Raw genomic sequence first — 20,101 nt, forward strand, 5'->3', positions numbered from 1 at the left:
CGGCCCCCAGCCTCAGCAGGCTGAATCATATTTAAGGAGGCCCTCACACCCTGGCCCCCGAATCCCAGAGGAAACTCCAGCCCACTGGTTACAGCTTGGTGAGTATCTTTAATAATCTGGGTCAGAAGATGCTGAACTTCTGTTTTCTTGCTGCCAGTTTTGTTTGTTGAATTAGATTGTTTGTGAAAGAAGCTGAGGAAATATTTGGATGGTAATTCAGTTTTAAGATGTGGGATGTTGATACAACATCTTAAAAACTGACTAAATAACAACTAAATAAGTAAGTAGCGTTCCTGACACACATTTATTAAAATCTATCATCAAGATTTTATCATTTTGAAAACAAGGGAGTGAATTTTATATACAACATTAAACCCCAACTTTATGTATTCTTTTTCGATTATTTCACACAACGGTGAATTATTATAATAACCTTTACAAGGAGAATGTTTACTTTTATACAACTATGATGTCAATTGTGCTGCATAAAATTAAATACATTTAAAGATTTCTAATTTACTATAAAAATAATTTTGCTAACCGAACAGGAATAGCTGAACATTTAAGACAAAGAGGGAATGATTTTGGACAAAATGTAAAATAACTTGAAGCTAAAAGCAATGTTAGGTCACATTTGGAGTTTAAAAGTTTTGGTTTGCTTCAAGCATCCAGCATCAGTCAATAGATGCTTTGTGTAATTTGGAAGTCTAAAACAAGGGCTGGCACTTTGGATGTGTTTCAGAAATCCTAGAAAGATCTGAGCATATGTTTGGATCCAAACAGGAGTTTATTATTCGCGACAGCTGAGAGGAGACCCAGACCTCCTGCCACTTGTCTAAAGACTCACTGCATCAGCTGTTAACTGGCCCTGGCTTAACAATGAGACACTGAGCAGGAGTTGGGCTGCTGAGGCTTAAAATATACGTGTTAGTTTGTTTGAGTGGACTGGGCCAAGTCCAGTTTTAGCTTTTCACAAAGCGGAAGAGCTTAAAGAGGAGAATCAACTTAAGGGTGTCTGCATATCAAAAATAGCGCCAGATTGCTTCACAGAACCGAGCCATTTCTGAGTATGTTCCCGTGTTTTGGGTTTTGCAGAAGGCCAACACAACAGACCAAACATGTGTGACGATGATGAGACCACCGCACTGGTGTGCGACAACGGTTCTGGTTTGGTCAAGGCGGGGTTTGCTGGTGATGATGCCCCCCGCGCAGTCTTTCCGTCCATTGTGGGACGCCCCCGTCACCAGGTGAGGCAACTACTAATGACCCTTTGCACGTGACGTCACTTAATCAATCAAGGCGCCATGACGGAAGTGAGGAACGTGGATATTGAAGCTCATGGACGTTGGAAATGATGGGCGGGAGTGTTGAACAGAGCGACTGAAAATGTCTTCTGTCTGTGAACGTAACACACCTGGTTGGGGCTCATAGGCGGCAAAAGTTAGCAGCTAGCTTTTAACACATCCCTCCTGATGCGTTAATCAAATTACCGACTTTTCCTGAATACACACCACATTATTTATATCACTATGTCATAAACAGCGTTTCTCCTTGCACCGGTACAGTCGTACAAATTACTAGATGCTAACCTCCCCCCCCACCCCCCCATACATGCTAAGCTACGTGACGGTGGGGCGTTGTTTCCATGGTTACTCATGGTTAGACGCACCTATAATGCGAGATTTGATATCTTTCTAATCATAATTACTTATAAAGTAAATAAACATCAATTATCTTACCCTGTACAAAGTGTTCGCTGCAAATCCACGATTACACCGAGGGCTCACAGTTATTATGATAGACAGCAGCTCATTAAATGTCACGCAAAAAAATTACAATGTTGGTTTTCCATCCTTGTCTGTTTGTGCAGCCGAGCATTTCTAAAGTGAAATCAACTAAATAAAAGCAATATTAGGTTACATATCTATGTTTTTAGACAAGTTTTAAAGGAGCGCATTGGTTATTTTGACGCCTGTCATGGCGGAGCGGGCGGAGTTCTGAAGAGCGTGACGTCACGCGCAAAGAGTCAGTAACTAAAAAGTTGATTTTTCGTATCTTCATCCTGAGTATCTGAAATGAATTTGTGTCCCTGGCAGGGTGTGATGGTGGGTATGGGTCAGAAGGACAGCTACGTGGGAGATGAGGCCCAGAGCAAGAGGGGCATCCTGACTCTGAAGTACCCGATTGAGCATGGCATTATCACCAACTGGGATGACATGGAGAAGGTGAGAAATGGAAGCGAATCAGCAGTAAATGTGAGGTGAAACATCAAAATCAATCCATGACATTTTTTAATGTTTCTAGATCTGGCATCACACTTTCTACAATGAGCTCCGTGTGGCTCCAGAGGAGCATCCCACCCTGCTGACTGAAGCCCCTCTCAACCCAAAAGCCAACAGAGAGAAGATGACTCAGATCATGTTTGAAACCTTCAATGTCCCTGCCATGTATGTTGCCATCCAGGCTGTCCTGTCCCTCTATGCCTCTGGACGTACCACTGGTGAGACTCTACCATTGTTTGCGCTACAACATCACAGTTAAAGAAAACTTTTTGGTTAAGAAAATTTTGTTGTTTTTTTTCTCAATAGGTATTGTATTGGACTCTGGGGATGGTGTGACACACAATGTACCGATTTACGAGGGTTACGCTCTGCCGCATGCCATCATGCGTCTTGATCTGGCTGGACGGGACCTCACTGACTATCTGATGAAAATCCTGACTGAGCGTGGCTACTCTTTTGTTACCACAGGTACTATAGTTTTACCAATTATAAAAGTAAAACTAAAATATTACTCTAAAATGCATCTAGTATTAGCAAGTCGCTTAGTTTAGCTAAAAATCGACTATTGGATGATACATTTTTAGAAATAGTTTTAAAAAGTTAAAAACAATGTCTATAAAATATAAATTTCTTGCAAATAAAAACTAATATAGCTTAGTATAAGCTTTACACTAAACATCTAACTTTTAAGTTTAAAACATTATGTACTTAAAAGAAAACAAGTGGATGTTTTTGCTAATGCCACCATACGTAGCATTAGCAAACTTTTTTCTTAACACATTAATAAACCAAAAAAAATTCATTTATCTGAAGCACCTTTTAAATTACACGTATGCACTATAATGTAAAAAAATAAGTGTTAACTTATTAGTTGACTCTTGAGATGAAGCTAGTAAATCTGTGCTAAGCTAAATGCCTGTGAGGTTTGCTTGAAAAATAATAAGTACTTAATTGTCAAGTGTGATTTCAGTTTGTTCAATTTAAATGCAACCTCTAGTTAAAATGATGAAAAGTTTATTGCTGATTAAATAATTATACATTTACAACCACCGGATTAAACCAGTTTTGAATGATTAGCTTGAGATTAAGCTAGCAAACTTGTGCTAAGCTAATAATTATAGCTGATTCTGTATGCTTGAAAAAACAATCAAAAACAAATTAAGTCTGATTACATTTGTTCAATTTAAACACAACCTCTACTTAAGAAAATTAAAAATTGATTGGTGAGTAAATAATCGTATATTTACAACCACTGGAATAAACTACCTGTAGTAAACTTGTGCTAAGCTAATGAATACAACTAATTAGTTTGTTTGAGAAACAATATATGTTATCATGTGATTATCTAGTTCATCGGAGTTTCACATGTTGAATGTCTGGTGATACTTTTTGACTGAACTGAGATACTTTTTCTCTCCAGCTGAGCGTGAGATTGTGCGAGACATCAAGGAGAAGCTGTGCTATGTAGCACTGGACTTTGAGAACGAGATGGCGACCGCCGCCTCCTCCTCCTCCCTGGAGAAGAGCTACGAGCTTCCCGACGGGCAGGTCATCACCATCGGCAACGAGCGTTTCCGCTGCCCAGAGACTCTGTTCCAGCCGTCCTTCATCGGTGAGCCACGACCCACAGCAACAAAAAAAGACCAAAACAAAAGAAACCTTTTACAAAAACACTGACGAGGAGAAAATTAAGTTATTTTACTGACATGGTGAAAAAGTTTTTGGAGATAACCACAATCTGTTATTATTTTGATCACTACTGTCATTTTACATATACACGTAAGTTTTCAGTTGTAATTTTTTGTTTTTATGTATCCATGAATTCTATGTCATGTATTAGCGCCACTATGGATAAAAAACAAAGGAGTATACTTCTGCCAGAAAAAATTCTGACATTTTCTGGAAAAAGGATGAAAAAGTTTGAGTTTGAAAAATCAAAAATGTGCTAGAGGGAATGCAAGAAATTTTGAGATCTCAGAAGTTTTGTAGAAAAATATTGGAAATCTCTGATGTTGGAAAAGTTGCAAATTTGCTAGAATAACTAAAATTTTCTAGAAAAGACTTCAAAATGTCTGACTTTCAAAAGTTAAAAAATTTCAGCTTTTGAAACTTTGTTTTTAAAAGTTTTACATTTTTGACTTTTGAAGCCCAGAAATTTCCATGTTTTTTATAGAGAATATTACATTTTTTAAAGCAAATTTGCAACTTTTAAATCTCAGTTAAAAAATATCAAAAATTGCTGACTTTTCAAAGTTTCGAAAGTTAAAAATGTTCAACTTTTAAGACATAGAGAATTTCCAAAAATGAAAAATGTTTTACTTTTCAAACTCAGAAATTTCCATGTATTTTCTAGAGAATTTTTCAGTTTTTTTTCTATCAAATTTACAACTTTTCAAACTCAGATAATTTCCAAATATTTAAAATTGTTTACTTTTCACAAAATTTAAGCTTAATCTCAAAATTTCTCTTTTCTTCTGTCGCATCTTAATTTTTTTCAAACTCAGAAGTTGCCACAATTTTTTCTAGAAAATTTCAGATATTAATCTAAATATTTCTGATTTTTCTGGTGGAAATTTACTCCTTTTATTCTGTGTACAATAACCCTAAAATGCCATTGTAGAATTCAGGGGCCTCGGTTGGACTGAAATATTACATATTTAAAACAAAAAGAAAGAATATTAGCTGTTTAGGTCTTGAACTATTGTAAATGATCTTATTTCAAATATTTTCTATAAACTTCACATTTTATTGTAAATCCATAAAACATTTGTTGTGTAACTTTCTCAGGTATGGAGTCTGCAGGCATCCATGAAACCGCTTACAACAGCATCATGAAGTGTGACATTGACATTCGTAAGGACCTTTATGCCAACAACGTGTTGTCTGGTGGAACCACCATGTACCCTGGTATTGCCGACCGTATGCAGAAAGAAATCACCGCCTTGGCCCCAAGCACCATGAAAATCAAGGTGAGCATGACTCTTTGTGGGAAGCCATAAATTGGTCTGATGTCCTTTTTGTAAAAACCTTTCTCTCTTCTCTCCTTGCAGATCATTGCTCCTCCGGAGAGAAAATATTCAGTTTGGATCGGTGGCTCCATCTTGGCATCTCTGTCCACTTTCCAGCAGATGTGGATCAGCAAGCAGGAGTATGATGAGGCTGGTCCCTCCATCGTCCACAGGAAGTGCTTCTAAATCGCCAACCAAAACCAGAACCAACAACCAAACTAGCTTACTTTCCATAACTTTATTTCTACTGTGTCTTGTGATGTATATACATGTACTGTTGTAATAATAAATAGTTTTTTAACATGCAATTCAAAGGTTTGGAGATTTGTTTTGATAAAATTACATTTAATGCTATTCCAAGTATTTGGTGGGTTTGGTAATAAACCATTTTCTTTTTTAAAAAAGTCATTTAAAAAGACTAAAAGCACAAATAAACACAAAAAGAATACACTGTCAGCAGTCATTTATTATTATTTACTTTGAGTTTTGGAGATTATTTTACAGCAAACTAAATGGTTTGGCTGTTATGCTTTTATAACCCAAAACTGTATCTGAAATTAAACTTCCTAAATAGTTCCCTTCCCCTGAAAACAAAAAAAAATTATAACTAATAAGACTGCTGCACCATATATTTATGTGTTGTGTCAAAAGAAAAACAGTTCTGTCATCAGATAATTGTTAGTTTGAAGCCATGTTAGTACAAAATTTGCAGAGGTTCTCAAAAATGTATGTTATTGCAGTGATATAAAAGAAACCCTGTAAAAATCAAAATTATGAGTTCTATCAATTATGGCATTAGACTAGGAGAAAATGTAAACACAATGTTGATTGAAAGGCTTCAGAAAACATGGTATTTAAAAAAAATAATTTTAAGTGAAATAGTTCATTTATTAATTGAATAATAAAATTGTTTTATAAATTCCACTGGCTGTTTTCTTTGGTTTAACGGTTTTACACATCATTTCCTCAAAGTGATACAATCTGTTTCTCTTTCCAAAAACTATATGAATTACAATGTAAAAAAATAAATAACTGATTAGCTAACTCTGGAGATGAAGCTAGCACTTGTGCTAAGCTAATGGTTATATCTAATTAAGTTTTCTTGAACAGTAATGTGTAATCAAGCTTTAAATCTGATTACATTTATGTTAAATTTAAGAACAACCTCGAGTTGAGGTGAAAAGCAATTCAGTATTGTTACATAAATACATATAGAGGGATTATCAGTCAACGTCACGTTGTCAGCAGCCACTCGACTGCGCATGCGGAAATTGCTTTAATATTGCTAGTTTGTAATATTCGACTTTGTGCCATTTTCTTTATCAACTCACTCGCATTTAATGCTTACAGGTCGCAAAGAGGCATCTCATTTACTAATGTTAATTAGGTAGAATAACTTATTTTATCCCGCTGTGATAAACAGTTGTAAAACACTGACTGCAACATGCTAGCTAATGTTAAAACCATAGACACCAATACGGTCAAAACAGTAAGATTAATGCAGGTAACCATGGCAACCAGTGGCCTCCCAATCTCTTCCTGCGTTCAAGTTGCGCGCGCATCCGCTATTTACAAATAAATAATCCCTTTTTATATTTAAAACATTAGTGAAGTCCTCCCTTAATAGAAGAACAGTTTCCCCCCCAAATTGGACATGTAATATTGAAAATTGAGTGTAAAATGTTGAGCAAGATAAAAACTCATTTCAACTATCTTCCCTTTGTCACCTGAATGCAACACGTTTCTTCTGCTGTGTCCCAGGTGAAACGAATCAGTATAATTAGCATAATAAAGCCTTCTTCTATGTCTGCAGGTTCATTTTCTTAGTTTTTTTCCCAGGTCAACTGAAAACTGCTGGCTGCTTTTGGATTATTGTTTTTGCAATGAAGATTACAGACAGTAACGTGATTCGATTTCACCTCCAAGTTCTTTACGGGATTTCTGTAAAGAACTTTGCGAAGAAGAAAGGGAAACTGGTGTACACTGGAGCTAAGATGTTTGGGGTCCCTCTGGAAAATTTGCCCAGACGATACATTCCTGAATTTGGTCTTGTACCCTGGTAAGTGAATGCAGAAAGTAAACACTGATTAGCTTGATTGACTCTAGAGCTTTAGCTTTGGTTTCTATCTTAGCTTTTTAGTGGATGGTTGCTCTCTTCTGTTGGACCGTGTTGGTACTGTGGGCCTGTTCAGAAAACCAGGCTCCCTTCCTCGCGTTAAGATCCTCAGAGTAAGATTTATCCTCCCTTTAAACCATATTAAATGGTCATATGCAGTACTTTTTATCTGTTTTCTATGTTTACAGCTATCATGCATCAAATTGAACGTTCTTTTTTGCCTGGTTTAGGAGAAATTGAATCGTGGGGACGATGCCCTGTCCACTGCTTCCCCCTATGATACCGCTACCCTTGTCAAACAGTTTTGTAGGGAGCTTCCTGAGCTGCTGTTCCCCTCTGAGCTTCATGCAGCCCTGCTGAAAGCGCAGGCCCTCCCCGACCTGCAGGACAAGATGGCCGCCCTTCAGTTACTCTCCTGTTTGCTTCCAGCCAAAAACTCGTCCTGCCTGCAGTATCTGTTTGACTTCCTTCACAAAGTTTCTCAGAGGTATGAATGAATATACAGAGTGGAAAATATTGGACCCATAGACACAGAAAATAGTTTTTTTTTGTATTACTACTGGGACACATTTATAGGAAAGTTTCAGACATTTTTTCTATCAGTTAGCAATTCACTCTTATGAATTTTGCAACAATTTCTCTCAAACGTGTTTGAACGATGACATCACAGGCTTTAAAACTGGCTAGTTTGACCCATACAGTTGTGCAACAAAAGGATTGACACAATTAAAGAGTGCAAATATAATTTAAAAGCATTTACAAACATTATATTCTCTGAAAGCAGTTCAAATTCGTTTAGTCGTGAGCTACAAATTTCAGTTGGGAATCAAGCATGCATTTGAAATTATCTACTTTTTGAATTTTACCAGTTATTGCACAACACAATTTGCATTAGATTAAGACAGTTTTGGTACAATTCAAAAATATGGGAAATTTTCCTTAGACCACAGTTGGTCTCCCATCATTTGTTCATAGATCTGCATCCAGCCGTTGAATCTTTTTAGCATTGTCTGACAGCATCATTTGCATAAAGGATATTTTTTATACTCAATGATTTGGTCAACTTTAATTTCCTTTACGGTTCTGTAGTGCAGCGAAAGGGGCAAATAATTGATGCCAGAACTAATCAGAAACCTGGTTGGACTTTCAGCTGGATTTGCTTGGATATTCGGCACCCTGAGTGAGATCAGCATTAGCTACGTCTCCATTGACTGCAACATTGTACAAATTGGAATTACAAAAATAGTGGTTTAATTGAAACACGACAATTTTAAGAAAAGCTTTATTTTGCACTTGGATCGGGTTTTTTGGCTGTATTTAAAGCGAAGATGACAGGAAAGGTAGGATGATGTAGAGCTTTTTTTTTATTTCAGACACATTCATGTCATTTTTAAATGCTGCAACATTTTGAGTCAATTTTATTACTTCCTGATTCTTTATTTTTTTGTTTTAGTTTGCAAGAAGACCATGTTGACATAAATCTGTTCTTCTTTGGGCCATTTTGTTTTTTCAGTGCTTTCAAACTGAGAATGAAACTAGACAACTTTTGGGGCTTGACATGGAAGATGTCATTGTACCAAAGAGTTTCATACATTTTCATGTGACCATAAACGGATTTTCTCCTTTTCTCAGATGCTCTGACAACTTGATGACCAGCTCCAATCTGGCCACAGTCTTTGTCCCATGCCTCTTACCGCCGCCAAACAAAAGCGAAATGTCAGAAGAACGCCTTGAACTTCGAGTTCTTGTCCTGCGCACTTTCATAGAGTTTCCTCATGTTTTTGGTAATAAATTAATCATATTGGTTTAATATCAATTTAAAATATCTTTAGCTGACTTTCTTCTAAATGCATCACATTTTAGGTGTGATTCCGAAAACTATTATGGACAGCATGAAATATTTTGTGAACTTTGCTCATCTGGAGGATGTGTTCAAGAAAAGAAACCAAAAGATATGCAGCTTAAAGGGTAAAATAAAAGCAATTATTCCTGAGAAATTTAAATTTTACTTGATTAAAGTTGCTTTTTTTTCTCAGTAAAACGATCTGAGAAGACTGTGCTCTGGATTCAGAGTAAGCCAAAGATCAGGCCTGCAGTTTCTGATCAGACTCTTGTCTGCATAACGAGAGGCGACCCAAAGCTGAGGAGAAGCGTTGGTCTGGAAACCTTCCCCAACATCCGGCTGTTCAGGACCTGCATGCCTAATGAAGGTAGAAATGATTTTAAAATGGACAATGCTTCTGTTTATGTGGAAAGAATGATTAATACACGTTTGTAGATCGAAGTTTCAGATCTGCAAACAAAACGTCTGTTCTGACTGCCATGGAGAGACTGCAGCACAAAAACTGGAGGAGACGTTCTTCACCCATCTAAGTTTTACTAGTTGTCCAGTATCTGTCCATTTCTGAAAAATATTTGAACAGATTTTGTTTTATCAGACTTTTTTCTTTTAAATAAATGTTTTTTATGTGACTGTTGCTTTTCTGTACTTCATCAAAAAGACTTGACTTCTTGGGATTACAAATTTTGTCATGTTACATCAACAAACTTCAGTACATTTAATGCACTGATGCAAAGTGGCATATTGTGAAGTAAAACTTTTAAACAAATCTGAAAAGTGTCATGCATTCCCCTAAAAATCAGCTGTTGGATCCACCTCTGAGTGCAACTGAAACAAATCTTACTAGGTTTCAAGTTGCTATTCACTTCCACTTTAATGATTGAACATTGCTCTGTGAAATGTTCAAAGCCTAAGATTTTTAAAATCTAGACATTGTTAAAACTTAAACTTTCTTCCTGGTAGTGTCCCTTCGTTATTTCTTCACTCATACAGAAAATTTCAGTATTTAAAGTTTGAATTATGAACATTTTGTTTTGACTGTTCTGCATTGAATTATCTGGGGGTTTGAAGGCCTGATCATGTCGTATAGAAGCAATTTAACTTAAGCTTTTAATTTAAAATATCAGCATTTTGAATTTCAGCATAATTTCTAAGTTGAACAGTTAATAAAAATGAAATTCTAAACAAAATGGCATAAATGTTAACGGCTCTATGTGCCACCAATGAGAAAATGGGAACTCTGGTTTCCTAGCAACTGCATCTGATCCGTGAAACGGTTTCACAACACCGGAAATGTGAAATTTTCTTTCAAAATAAAGTACCACGATATAGATGGTTGCAACAATTCTGCGTTTAACGAGTTTGCGTATCAATTGTTGCAACCTGAGTGATAAAGCATAAATGTTGCAATTTTCTGTATATAACATCGATTGAAAGTGGTCAGAAATTCGTTTTTGTGCGAGTTACTGACAAATGGATTAATGTATTTTATTTTGAAAGAAAAACGGAAGTCCTGTTTTCATGGTGACTTGATGGAGTAGGCAGGTTCCTCCGTCTGCGCATTCAAGGTAAAGAAAAACATTGATTTTTACCATCTTAGTGCTATTTTTAATACGTTTCTTTTTCAAATGTACATAAAATGAAAGCTATTAAAACGAACAGAGCATGTGGTTGAATTTAACGTTTTAATCTGATTATTTTGGCTATATACGGGCTGTTTACAGAGTGGCGCATCATAAATGTGTTTCTCCATTTTATAATTTGCTACAGTTTAGATAACAGCTGGCTCCATTCTATCTGTTATGGTTATGGGTCAAAGTTCAGGCTAATTATTTACTGATTAAGTAAAAACAGCTGTTAGTTGGTGACTATGTGCATGTGTCCAAAGATGCTTAGTGTGCGCTTCACCCCCGCAGATGACAGAAATTGGATCCTCGGCGCGGCTCTCTCTGCTCGGACTGCTGCTGTGCCTGCAGCTCGGCAGAGCTCCAGCCCGCAGTCCCCGCACGGCGGTGGACCAGGTGTCCGAGGCCGACATCCAGCGGCTGCTGCACGGCGTCATGGAGCAGCTGGGCATCGCTCGGCCCCGGGTGGAGTACCCTGCACATCAGGCCACGAACATCGTCGGGCCTCAGAGCATACAAGGTAATGAAAACTTTTTTTTTCTTTCTCATTTTAATAAAATATTTTCCCTATTTTTCACTAGTCTGTTTGGTCTTATTCTAGAATATCTCGGAATACGATTAAGAACACTTAAATTAATATTGTTTAGATATTGCAGTGTAAGTATTAAGATGTTTATTTAATTGTAGGAAAAAGGTTGATTGCAATGTCTCTTCCGCCCACCAGGTGGTGCTCATGAAGGCCTGCAGCACCTCGGTCCTTACGGAAACATCCCAAACATTGTGGCTGAGCTGACAGGCGACAATGTTCCCAAAGACTTTAGCGATGACCACAGCTACCCAGACCCTCCGAACCCCTGCCCCCTGGGAAAAACGGGTAGAAACTTTAAATATAACCTCTGTTTTTATTTTCTGAACCACCAATGTAAATATACAGGCAGACAATGACTTTTAAAAGCAATAAATGTCAAAATGGATAAACTGAAGGTTTAGGTTTTGTTTTTGTTGCTTTGTTCAACTTAAGAGGATGACTGTGTCTTTTATTGGCAGATAAATTACCTTAAACGTGGAAAAATGTCTGCCAATGGTACATGTACTTTTTCATCAATATTAAGGAGTTATTTACTTAAAACAAGCCTCTGTATCTTGCTGAAAAGTTACTTGTAAGTTAGTTTGTCTTATTTCAAGCTTACTATAAACTAGACCAAAAATATTTGGTAATATTTTGTTTTTACAGTGTAGAAGTAACTTTTAAAACAGGAAACGTCTGATTTAGTCTGTCAGTGAGAAAAAACCGGTCGCAATTATTTAGATTTACATTAGAAGGTATAAAGAAGGAATCACAAATAATGCATTAAATGTCTCTATTATTCTCTGACAACACTTTAATTCATAAAAGTATCTTATTTTTTTACTCACAGCAGGAGATGGGTGCTTGGAAAATGCTCCGGACACGGCCGAGTTCAGCAGGGAGTTTCAGAAACACCAGCACCTCTTCGACCCAGAGCATGACTACCCCGCTCTGGGAAAGTGGGTGAGGGAATCAACAGACACCATAAACGCTTACAATTATTTTTAAACATAGTTTAATATAATGTTTCTTATCAGAAGCTTCAAACTGATTGTTTTGTCTAAAATGTGGCAATTATTTAGGATCTTTGAGCTTCTTTGTTTTAGGTTCTTTATCTCCATTTGGGCAAAACATGGACTTTATTTTAAATTGACATCTTGTCCAACATTTTTACCTCCTGCAAAATGTGGTTATATATTTGGTCTTTGATTTGAAAACATGTGAACTACAACTTTGTTTTGTTGAATAATGTTTTGGTGTTTTCTTTCAGAACAAGGAGCTTTTATACCAAAAGCTGAAGGGAGGACCAAAGAGAAGGAAAAGGGTAAAATATTTACCTCTAGTTTTTTAAAATACTTTTTCCTTTGACATTTTTTCATTTGTGTGAGAAATGTCTTGATTTTTAGATACGCTGCAGGGTTTCCCCCAGTGTATCGTAAGCCTGGCGGGCCACCAGGCTTCACTGGTGCCCCCACCAGGCTAAGCATTGCTTATTTAAGTTTTTATTAAATGTTTGCATTTTTAAGATTTTCAGGTGATAATCTTTCAATAACACATAATAATCAAGTGATATTTTCAAAATTTCTGTCAACTTTTAAACATTTTTTAACTTAAAAACACAACGGGTAAATGACTGTCGAGCGCCCGACCACCAGGCTTAGCAAGTTTTCTGGGGGAAACCTTGCGCTTGTTTTAGAATTTCCCCTTAAATATATATATTTTTTACTTAAAAATATGTTTTAATTTTATAAACATGCTCTTTTCAGGGCAGATACTTGGATAGATTCATCTCTTTTTCCAGGGTGAAATGATTATACAACAAAACAACTTTAGTAATTAAAAAAAAATAAATTGTGTGTCCAAATTTAATTTCTTGTAGATTTGCTCTAAATCCACACATGCAGCATTTAAATGCATCTTAGAGTGCAGATGGAATAATGAAGACGAATGACAATTTAAGGTGAAATGTAAAAGTTTCACAGTTTTTGGTGTCAATAAGAACCAGTTCATCCTGAATAAATGAATTTTTCTAATAAACCAATATGAAACCAATATGTATGAAGTTGCGTAAACATTCCTCCTGTCTGTTTCCACAGAGCATCAACCCTTATTTACAGGGTCAAAGGTTGGACAATGTGGTCGCCAAGAAATCTGTTCCCCATTTCTCAGAAGAAGAAGAAGCATCGACCACCGTGGCTCCCAGCAAACTTGCAATCTGAAATTTGGGAAACGTTGGGAAATGTTTTCCTCTCGGATAAATGTTTGTAGGCTGCACATTCAAGGATTTGTTTCATTGTATCACTGGGACGGTGTTTTCAGCAGAAACGCTGCATTTTCATTGACTTAAACGTAAAAATCTGAAAAGATCTATTTGGTGATTCGCCTAAAGCACATGTGTCCAACTCGAGGTTCGGGGACCAAATCTGGCCCTGCCGTAGCGTTTTATGTGGCCCTCTACAAATTACATCAATTAGTCCCTCCAGTTTTTCACAAATCTGCAAAATCCATACAAAATCTACAGATTCCCTTTTTTTTTTTTTTTTTCAGATTTTTACAGCAAAGTTTTCTCAAAATTGGCCAAAAACATTAAGTTTAAGTGACTGCTGCCTCAGCTTTACCTGATGTTGAGCTACAGTCCAGGACCGGCACGGCGAGTAATGAAAATCTACATTTAGCATCATAAATATCATTAAAACTTCTTACAAATATTTCTAAATTAGCACCACATAAACAATCTCAAAATCCTGGATGAATTGATCAGTGTGAAAGATGCTAAATATTTCATTTTAAGAAACAAATGGCTATTTATTGACATTTTAAAGGTTTAGTGGGTTTTATTGATACATTGACCCTTTTATAACATTCAGACTTTTGACTTGACTCAAAATGAAAATAAGTTTGAGAGCTAAAGTATCTAAATGTTTATATCTGAAGCTCAAAAATAAACAAGTGGCCGTAAAAACAGAATCTTTTGGAAAGATGATGCTAAAGTCATCTGCAACTTTGCATTAGAAATTTGGTAACAGGAAATGGAATCTGTGTTAAAACTGTTTTGGTAAATACTCAAAACTAAATTTAAAAGGAAAGGAAGTGATTCAAGTACCCTTAAGCTGATGGATTACAATTGATGCCATTAAAGCTGTTGCTAATCTAAGATCCCATAATTACAGACTCGATCCAGAAAAACTGTGTTAAGTTTTATTAAAGATCTGGAGGTTAAATTATTGCTTATTTATTCACAGCAATACAGAGAACAACTTTACTCACATTTTGTTAAAATTGTATGATTCATGTCTCTTGAACATCCATAAATCTCCTTTTATTTAAAATCTGCTTATGAACATCTTCAGTGCTCCATTACAAATATTCTGAGCTTTTTCTCTTCAGGCTGCAGCGACTCTTATCTTGTTTTCCGCATCTTGTTAAAATGTTTGTCTTCTGTTTTTGCTGTTTTTGTTCTGTAAAGTCAAATAAACGACTTATCTGCATTGACAAAGTCTGGAAGTTTTTTTCCGTTTACAGAAAGATAAAGTGAGGATCGGGGCGGGAGGTGTGTTCTTCTGCTGAAACTTAAAGCTGCTTCAGAGAAGCCAGGACTAGCAGAGGAAGAACATCCTGTTGACAGAACAAAGTGTTTTAGGGGGATTTAACACACAGCAGGTAAATGGAGTTACACTGACAGACTATTTCCTGAATTAGCGCTTAGACAGCTCTGGAGAAAATGAAGAGACCGCTCAAAATGCTCAGTTTCTCTGATTTTACCTTTTATAGGTTTATGTTTTAGTAGAATGAACATTGTTATTGAACTACTGACATGTCTCTGAAATTACAAGCAAAAACTTAGCATTTATTTGCAGAAAATAACGGAAAAGACGCAGAGCTTTCAGAGCTCAAATAATGCAAAGAAAACTTCATATTCATTTGGTAACAATGTTTTAACTCGAGAAGAGTTCAGAAATCCATGTTTGGAGGAATAACCAGGAGGTTTTCAGTGGGGTTCACTGCAGTGGGCTCTTCAGAGCTTTATGTCAAGTTTTGGATTTAAAAATAAGGAAATAATACGGAAAATCTGCGTGACAGAGGGGTAAAATACGGTGGTTTCCCGGCCAAAACCGGAGGCTTTACGGGTAGCTTGTGCGTAAAAGCTGTGCGTAAAATGCTCTCCATTGTTCTCCTTTCAGCTTCAGCGATGCATTCCCATTCGGGGCTGATCTTTAAAGCCGTCCTGGCTCTTCTACTCCCGCGGCCGAGCAGCGCCGAGTCCGACCCATTTCAAGCCGTCAACCCGAACGAATCGGACGGATGCCTCCAGCCTCCTCTCTCCGCGCTTCTCTCCCGCGGCGCCGCGTCCGCAGCCGCGACAGAGGAGATCCTGGAGTCCAGCCAGGAAGCGCTGCTTGTCACGGAGCGCCGCTACCTGCGGACAGACTGGTGCAAGACGCAGATGCTGAAGCAGACCATCCAGGAGGAGGGCTGCCTGAGCCGCACCATCACCAACCGCTTCTGCTACGGACAGTGCAACTCCTTCTACATCCCACGGCACACTTACCAGGACGGCGGCGTGTTCCAGGCCTGCTCCGCCTGCAGACCGAAAACGTTCAGCACCATCACCCTGACGCTGTTTTGTCCGGGTCAGACGCCCAGCACGCGGAGGAAGCGGGTCCAGCGCGTGAAGCAGTGCCGCTGCGTAAACATCAACACGGACTGAAGCTCAGCTGGATGACCGGACCGTTAACAAATAATCAAGACAACGGCGTCAGGGTGCCAGAGTGAGGACATCTTTGATGAAACCTGACTGAACTGCTGCAGACTCCAAAGCCGGCCCAAGGCATATGCGAGTTACGCGGCCGCTTTGGGCCCCAACACCACCAGGGGGCCCCCTAGAGCATCATTTGATTTTATTATGTAGTGATGAATTGCACATTTTTCATTGTCTACACTTTCTGTTCCAAATTTTAGAAACAAAAGATATTAAAGTTGCTATCTTTATTGTAAATTCAATTTTACTTTCAAATAGTTAAATTAATATGCCACACTTACAGTAAATACCACTCTCTATTTCAAAATGCAAATTAATTAGAGCATCTTTACTCGTTTGCTTCTCCTGTAAGATTAAAATCAAGAACCATAATAACACCAGTATGATGTACACTGCAAAAAAGTTATACCAAGTATTTTTGGTCTAGTTTCTAGTGTAAATGTCTTAGTTTTGTCTTATTTCAAGTGTGCTAAAAGTATCTCTTCAGCAAGATAGGAGCTTGTTTAAAGTCAATAATTCCTTAATACTGATTAATATTCCTAACTACAAACAATCTGCCATACCTGCTAAAAATGTGTTTGTAAATTAATTTTATATTATTTCAAGTGTGCTAAGATCGTTCTCTAGAAACTAAACTAAAAATACTTGGTAATATTTTGTGTTTTTGCAGTATGAGCTAATAATAGTAGTTTTTGTACATGCATAGTGTAGCCTACCAATGATGAAGTATCTGGCAACATTTTGACTTTCATCTGTTCTGGAAGATTGTTCAGAAATCTGAACCTCCCCAAAAACCATGAATGGTCTTCACTTAAACAAGGCTGTGGTTTCATGTCTTCCTTCCACTCAACTTTCCACCAATAAATTTGCATCCAGCACTAAAATAAGCTAGCTTCTTTAGCACTGACTTTTTGTGGCTTATTTTCTTCTGCCTGCTGGACATTATTTTGCACGTCGTAACATAACCTTTCTGTATGAAAATGTAATTTTGTTGCTTTCTAAGACACTTTATTTTGGGATTCATTACTTCTATACTGTTATCATAAAAACTAAATAGATATAAATGCTTACAATTGATTATTCTCTGTGTATAAGTTTCACTTTCAGTTTAACTACTAAAAAGTAGTTTAAAATGGTCTTCTAATTTATTGATCTGTTTTTATGCTCCTTTTCTTTTTTCCCTGATGCTACTCGATTTTTGTATTCTGCTACTTAAATAAAGAAAATACACCGTGACTTTGTCATGATATTGTTTTATTTTTGAAAAAATACAGTGAGAATCCATGCAAGTTGTTTGTTTTTGTAAAAGTAATTATACATTTTTAAAAAGTCTAATAGACATGAACCAAACACATTTTTAATACTTAAATTACATTAAAGAACAAACATTTTGGTCGGCTGATGAAAATGTTCTGGTCTCTTTGAATCAGCTCCAGATTTCTGGGGATGTTTAAATATCAGGAGCCAAAAGTTTTCATTTTTAAGGTGAAGTAACTTGAGCTTCTTTCTGGCGCAGCCGCTCCTTCTGTTGGAAGCAAAATATTGGATTAGAAGTCAGAACAAGCAAATAAGACATTAATAAATGTCATAAAGTTGACGTCGTACCAGACTGTTGGGGTTTATCTTCCTCGTTTCTACTTTCTTCTCTCCAGTGATCCTCTTCACTGTCAGCTGAGCCTCTTTTAATCTATCGGATTAAAACCGGAGCATTCAGAAAGTGGACACAGAACAAACAGAGCGAAGCTGCTGGAGATTTTCCAGATGTGGAAGAAATCAGAGTCAAAGGAAAACTCTCCTCTGAGGTTAGTGGATAACTTAATAAAATCCAGAAAGTAATTGTGGAAATGACGCGTTCAGACACACAGACCTTTCTTTTGAGATGTTTTTGTTCTCCCTCTTCCATCGGGCCTTGAAGTCGGCGCTGAACTCAAACCACAGCATGAAGAGGTGACCCGTCGTCACCTCCTTCTCTCCGGGTTTGGGTTTGAGTCCGAAGTACAGAGCAACATCCTGAAAACTGAGAACAGGAAGGTGCAGACTTTAAAATAAATTTGAAGGATCTCACACTGAAAAATGTAGAAACATCACATCTTTTATTTGAATTATTTATAGAACTTTTTTTTCTCCACAAAATTTCACTGGAGATATCTTTATTTTTTATCATTCTTAAAATTAAATCAATTAGTAATCCTCTGGTGCAGATATTTGTTGATTTTCACAACATAAAAAACATTTAAAAGAAAATAAACATTTAATTCACTCCGCTGCAAAAACTTACAGTTAAATAACTACATATTGAGCATAAAACGACTGTAATAATTAATAAATTTGTCATCAATTGATTCTGAATATTACATTGGAGAATAATTTCTCTAATAAATTTGTTCACCTAAAATATTGCCATTAAGTTATAATAAACTGTATTTCATTGAGTTACATGTAAATCTGAGAGAACTTTCCTTTTAATTGTTGCTAAATAAGAAAAGTCACCAAATTAGAAAAATAAATCTAAATACAAAGAATTACATAAAAAACACAGATATTGCAAACCAGAGGTAAATTTAAACTTAAATAAAACATAATGTTAACAAAAAACAGTCAAAAACAACAAAGATTGTGTATTTGCATCCTGAAATTTAAACAAAAAATTGTATTTTTTAAAAATGTCTGCATAAACACTGCTTTAGTAAGAATTGCATTGAGTGGTTTAATTTTCTCACGTTTTTTGCACAGTCATCAGCTGATAGGAAGCTTCTGCATGCTCCTTTCGAGCTGCAAAGAAAAACAGAAAGAAGCATTTAATTCAATCTCCTCGTCAGGCTGTATTCTGCTGCAAGCCTTATAAAAATAGGAGAACAGGGAATGATGAAATGTCTGTCTAATAGAGCCAGACGACCATTTAGCCTCTGAGAAACTTTAATTACGCAGTCATTCCTCAAACAGTGAGGCCATTGTTCAGACTGCGGTGCTGTTATGATAAAATAAGTCATTCTAGTTATTATCTGTGGCCGTCTCTTACTAAATGTTCTGGCAATCTGCTGCAGACCTCAGAAAAATGTCTGATCAAGTCAAAGCCAAAACATTGTTTGGATTGATTCTGACAAGAAAAAAACTGCAAAAGAAGAAAGCTGACTTAAATACTGCACCTAAAATTGATTGAAATAATAATTTTGAAGTAAATAAAATTAACAGATGTAAACTTTGCAAATCTCAGCGATAAAAATGATTGTTTCCTGTAAGAAATGTGACACAAACAACCTGATTTATACAAAATGTGTGCTTGTTTTCCACATAGACACATGAGACAGCAACATAAAGATCTACAAAGAGAAAAAACAAAAGTATAAGTAGGAAAAATATTTTAAAAGAGCTCAGGACTACAACTAATGAGAGAAAACACAAACTGAAAAGATAAGAAAGACGTGAACAGATTGTCTTAGACAAAACAAACATATTTAAATTGACATTTTGTTATTCAGTTTCCTCATTCTGAAGCATTTGTTCCTTAACAACCCCTTTTAACATGCACATATAAAAATATAATTTAATTTTATTGTATGTATATTCTCACCAGTTAGAACAAAAACTTCCATCTTGTCCTTAAACGGCTGCAGATGTTCTTCAGAAGACTCTGAAGAAACTTTCTGAACATTTTTCTCGCATCCTAAAGTAAAATTAAAAACAAAAAGTACAACTTATTATACCAGAACAATATTAATTTCTTAGAGTATAAAGAAAACAATGAGGCAGAAAAACAGTGGCGGCGCCAGGTGAGCGATAGGGGGCGCTATGGTAACCTCTGGAAATATTTCGGGTTTTTTTTCATCTAATTTTAAATTTTTATGATGTAGCTGTTGTGGCATTTTTCTCAAAAGACATAAAATTTTCAATAACAATTTATAT

The 20,101-nt window shown here is 36.6% G+C and overlaps 5 protein-coding genes across 6 annotated transcripts; 4 read left to right on the plus strand and 1 right to left on the minus strand.

The window, feature by feature from the left end:
• On the plus strand, positions 1-5,598 carry actc1a (actin alpha cardiac muscle 1a). The gene is made up of 8 exons (XM_015051292.1): positions 1-98; positions 1,096-1,247; positions 2,097-2,225; positions 2,305-2,500; positions 2,589-2,750; positions 3,703-3,894; positions 5,070-5,251; positions 5,333-5,598. The coding sequence occupies exons 2-8, from the start codon at positions 1,119-1,121 to the stop codon at positions 5,474-5,476; spliced, it is 1,134 nt and encodes a 377-aa protein (XP_014906778.1). The 5' UTR covers positions 1-98; positions 1,096-1,118; the 3' UTR covers positions 5,477-5,598.
• Positions 5,599-7,063: 1,465 nt separating this feature from the next.
• On the plus strand, positions 7,064-10,013 carry LOC106959030 (rho GTPase-activating protein 11B). Its single transcript, XM_015051285.1, has 7 exons — positions 7,064-7,349; positions 7,423-7,519; positions 7,637-7,893; positions 9,039-9,190; positions 9,270-9,374; positions 9,443-9,616; positions 9,685-10,013. The coding sequence occupies exons 1-7, from the start codon at positions 7,174-7,176 to the stop codon at positions 9,777-9,779; spliced, it is 1,056 nt and encodes a 351-aa protein (XP_014906771.1). The 5' UTR covers positions 7,064-7,173; the 3' UTR covers positions 9,780-10,013.
• A 715-nt stretch (positions 10,014-10,728) lies between these two features.
• Positions 10,729-13,933, plus strand: scg5 (secretogranin V). Its single transcript, XM_015051286.1, has 6 exons — positions 10,729-10,814; positions 11,163-11,391; positions 11,596-11,745; positions 12,290-12,402; positions 12,710-12,763; positions 13,536-13,933. The coding sequence occupies exons 2-6, from the start codon at positions 11,163-11,165 to the stop codon at positions 13,656-13,658; spliced, it is 669 nt and encodes a 222-aa protein (XP_014906772.1). The 5' UTR covers positions 10,729-10,814; the 3' UTR covers positions 13,659-13,933.
• Positions 13,934-13,978: 45 nt separating this feature from the next.
• Positions 13,979-16,661, plus strand: LOC106959032 (gremlin-1-like). 2 transcript variants are annotated; one of them, XM_015051288.1, is made up of 2 exons: positions 13,979-15,099; positions 15,621-16,661. In XM_015051288.1, the coding sequence occupies exon 2, from the start codon at positions 15,629-15,631 to the stop codon at positions 16,145-16,147; it is 519 nt and encodes a 172-aa protein (XP_014906774.1). In that variant the 5' UTR covers positions 13,979-15,099; positions 15,621-15,628; the 3' UTR covers positions 16,148-16,661. The 2 variants fall into 2 exon arrangements, with proteins under 2 accessions (XP_014906774.1, XP_014906773.1); XM_015051287.1 differs by lacking the exon at positions 13,979-15,099 and having other exon boundaries at positions 15,113-16,661.
• An 887-nt stretch (positions 16,662-17,548) lies between these two features.
• Positions 17,549-19,994, minus strand: LOC106959019 (formin-like). Its single transcript, XM_015051267.1, has 5 exons — positions 19,770-19,994; positions 18,919-18,970; positions 18,066-18,215; positions 17,804-17,885; positions 17,549-17,723 (listed from the first exon to the last, which is right to left on the minus strand). Exons 1-5 carry the CDS (start codon positions 19,789-19,791, stop codon positions 17,679-17,681), a joined length of 351 nt encoding a protein of 116 aa, XP_014906753.1. The 5' UTR covers positions 19,792-19,994; the 3' UTR covers positions 17,549-17,678.
• Between the last annotated feature and the right edge of the window lie 107 nt (positions 19,995-20,101).

This window comes from Poecilia latipinna, unplaced genomic scaffold, assembly GCF_001443285.1.
Source record: "Poecilia latipinna isolate Pla-1442-1.1 unplaced genomic scaffold, P_latipinna-1.0 Scaffold1038, whole genome shotgun sequence".
NCBI lineage: Eukaryota > Metazoa > Chordata > Actinopteri > Cyprinodontiformes > Poeciliidae > Poecilia > Poecilia latipinna.

What these genes read in the sequence shown, in the direction of transcription:
- LOC106959019 (XM_015051267.1), bottom strand. Translation starts at nt 19,791, where the DNA reads ATGGAAGTTTTTGTTCTAACTG. An exon ending in GGAAGTTTTTGTTCTAACTG is followed by an intron (nt 18,971 to 19,769) that starts GTGAGAATATAC and finishes TTTTCTTTGCAG; the next exon opens with CTCGAAAGGAGCATGCAGAA. An exon ending in AGATAAACCCCAACAGTCTG is followed by an intron (nt 17,724 to 17,803) that starts GTACGACGTCAA and finishes TGCTTCCAACAG; the next exon opens with AAGGAGCGGCTGCGCCAGAA.
- LOC106959032 (XM_015051287.1), top strand. Translation starts at nt 15,596, where the DNA reads ATGCTCTCCATTGTTCTCCTTTCAGCTTCAGCGATGCATTCCCATTCG.
- actc1a (XM_015051292.1), top strand. Translation starts at nt 1,119, where the DNA reads ATGTGTGACGATGATGAGACCACCGCACTGGTGTGCGACAACGGTTCT. An exon ending in TGCCTCTGGACGTACCACTG is followed by an intron (nt 2,501 to 2,588) that starts GTGAGACTCTAC and finishes TTTTCTCAATAG; the next exon opens with GTATTGTATTGGACTCTGGG. An exon ending in CAAGCACCATGAAAATCAAG is followed by an intron (nt 5,252 to 5,332) that starts GTGAGCATGACT and finishes CTCTCCTTGCAG; the next exon opens with ATCATTGCTCCTCCGGAGAG.
- scg5 (XM_015051286.1), top strand. Translation starts at nt 11,163, where the DNA reads ATGACAGAAATTGGATCCTCGGCGCGGCTCTCTCTGCTCGGACTGCTG. An exon ending in ACCCCGCTCTGGGAAAGTGG is followed by an intron (nt 12,403 to 12,709) that starts GTGAGGGAATCA and finishes GTTTTCTTTCAG; the next exon opens with AACAAGGAGCTTTTATACCA. An exon ending in GACCAAAGAGAAGGAAAAGG is followed by an intron (nt 12,764 to 13,535) that starts GTAAAATATTTA and finishes CTGTTTCCACAG; the next exon opens with AGCATCAACCCTTATTTACA.
- LOC106959030 (XM_015051285.1), top strand. Translation starts at nt 7,174, where the DNA reads ATGAAGATTACAGACAGTAACGTGATTCGATTTCACCTCCAAGTTCTT. An exon ending in GAATTTGGTCTTGTACCCTG is followed by an intron (nt 7,350 to 7,422) that starts GTAAGTGAATGC and finishes TTTCTATCTTAG; the next exon opens with CTTTTTAGTGGATGGTTGCT. An exon ending in AAAGATATGCAGCTTAAAGG is followed by an intron (nt 9,375 to 9,442) that starts GTAAAATAAAAG and finishes TTTTTTTCTCAG; the next exon opens with TAAAACGATCTGAGAAGACT.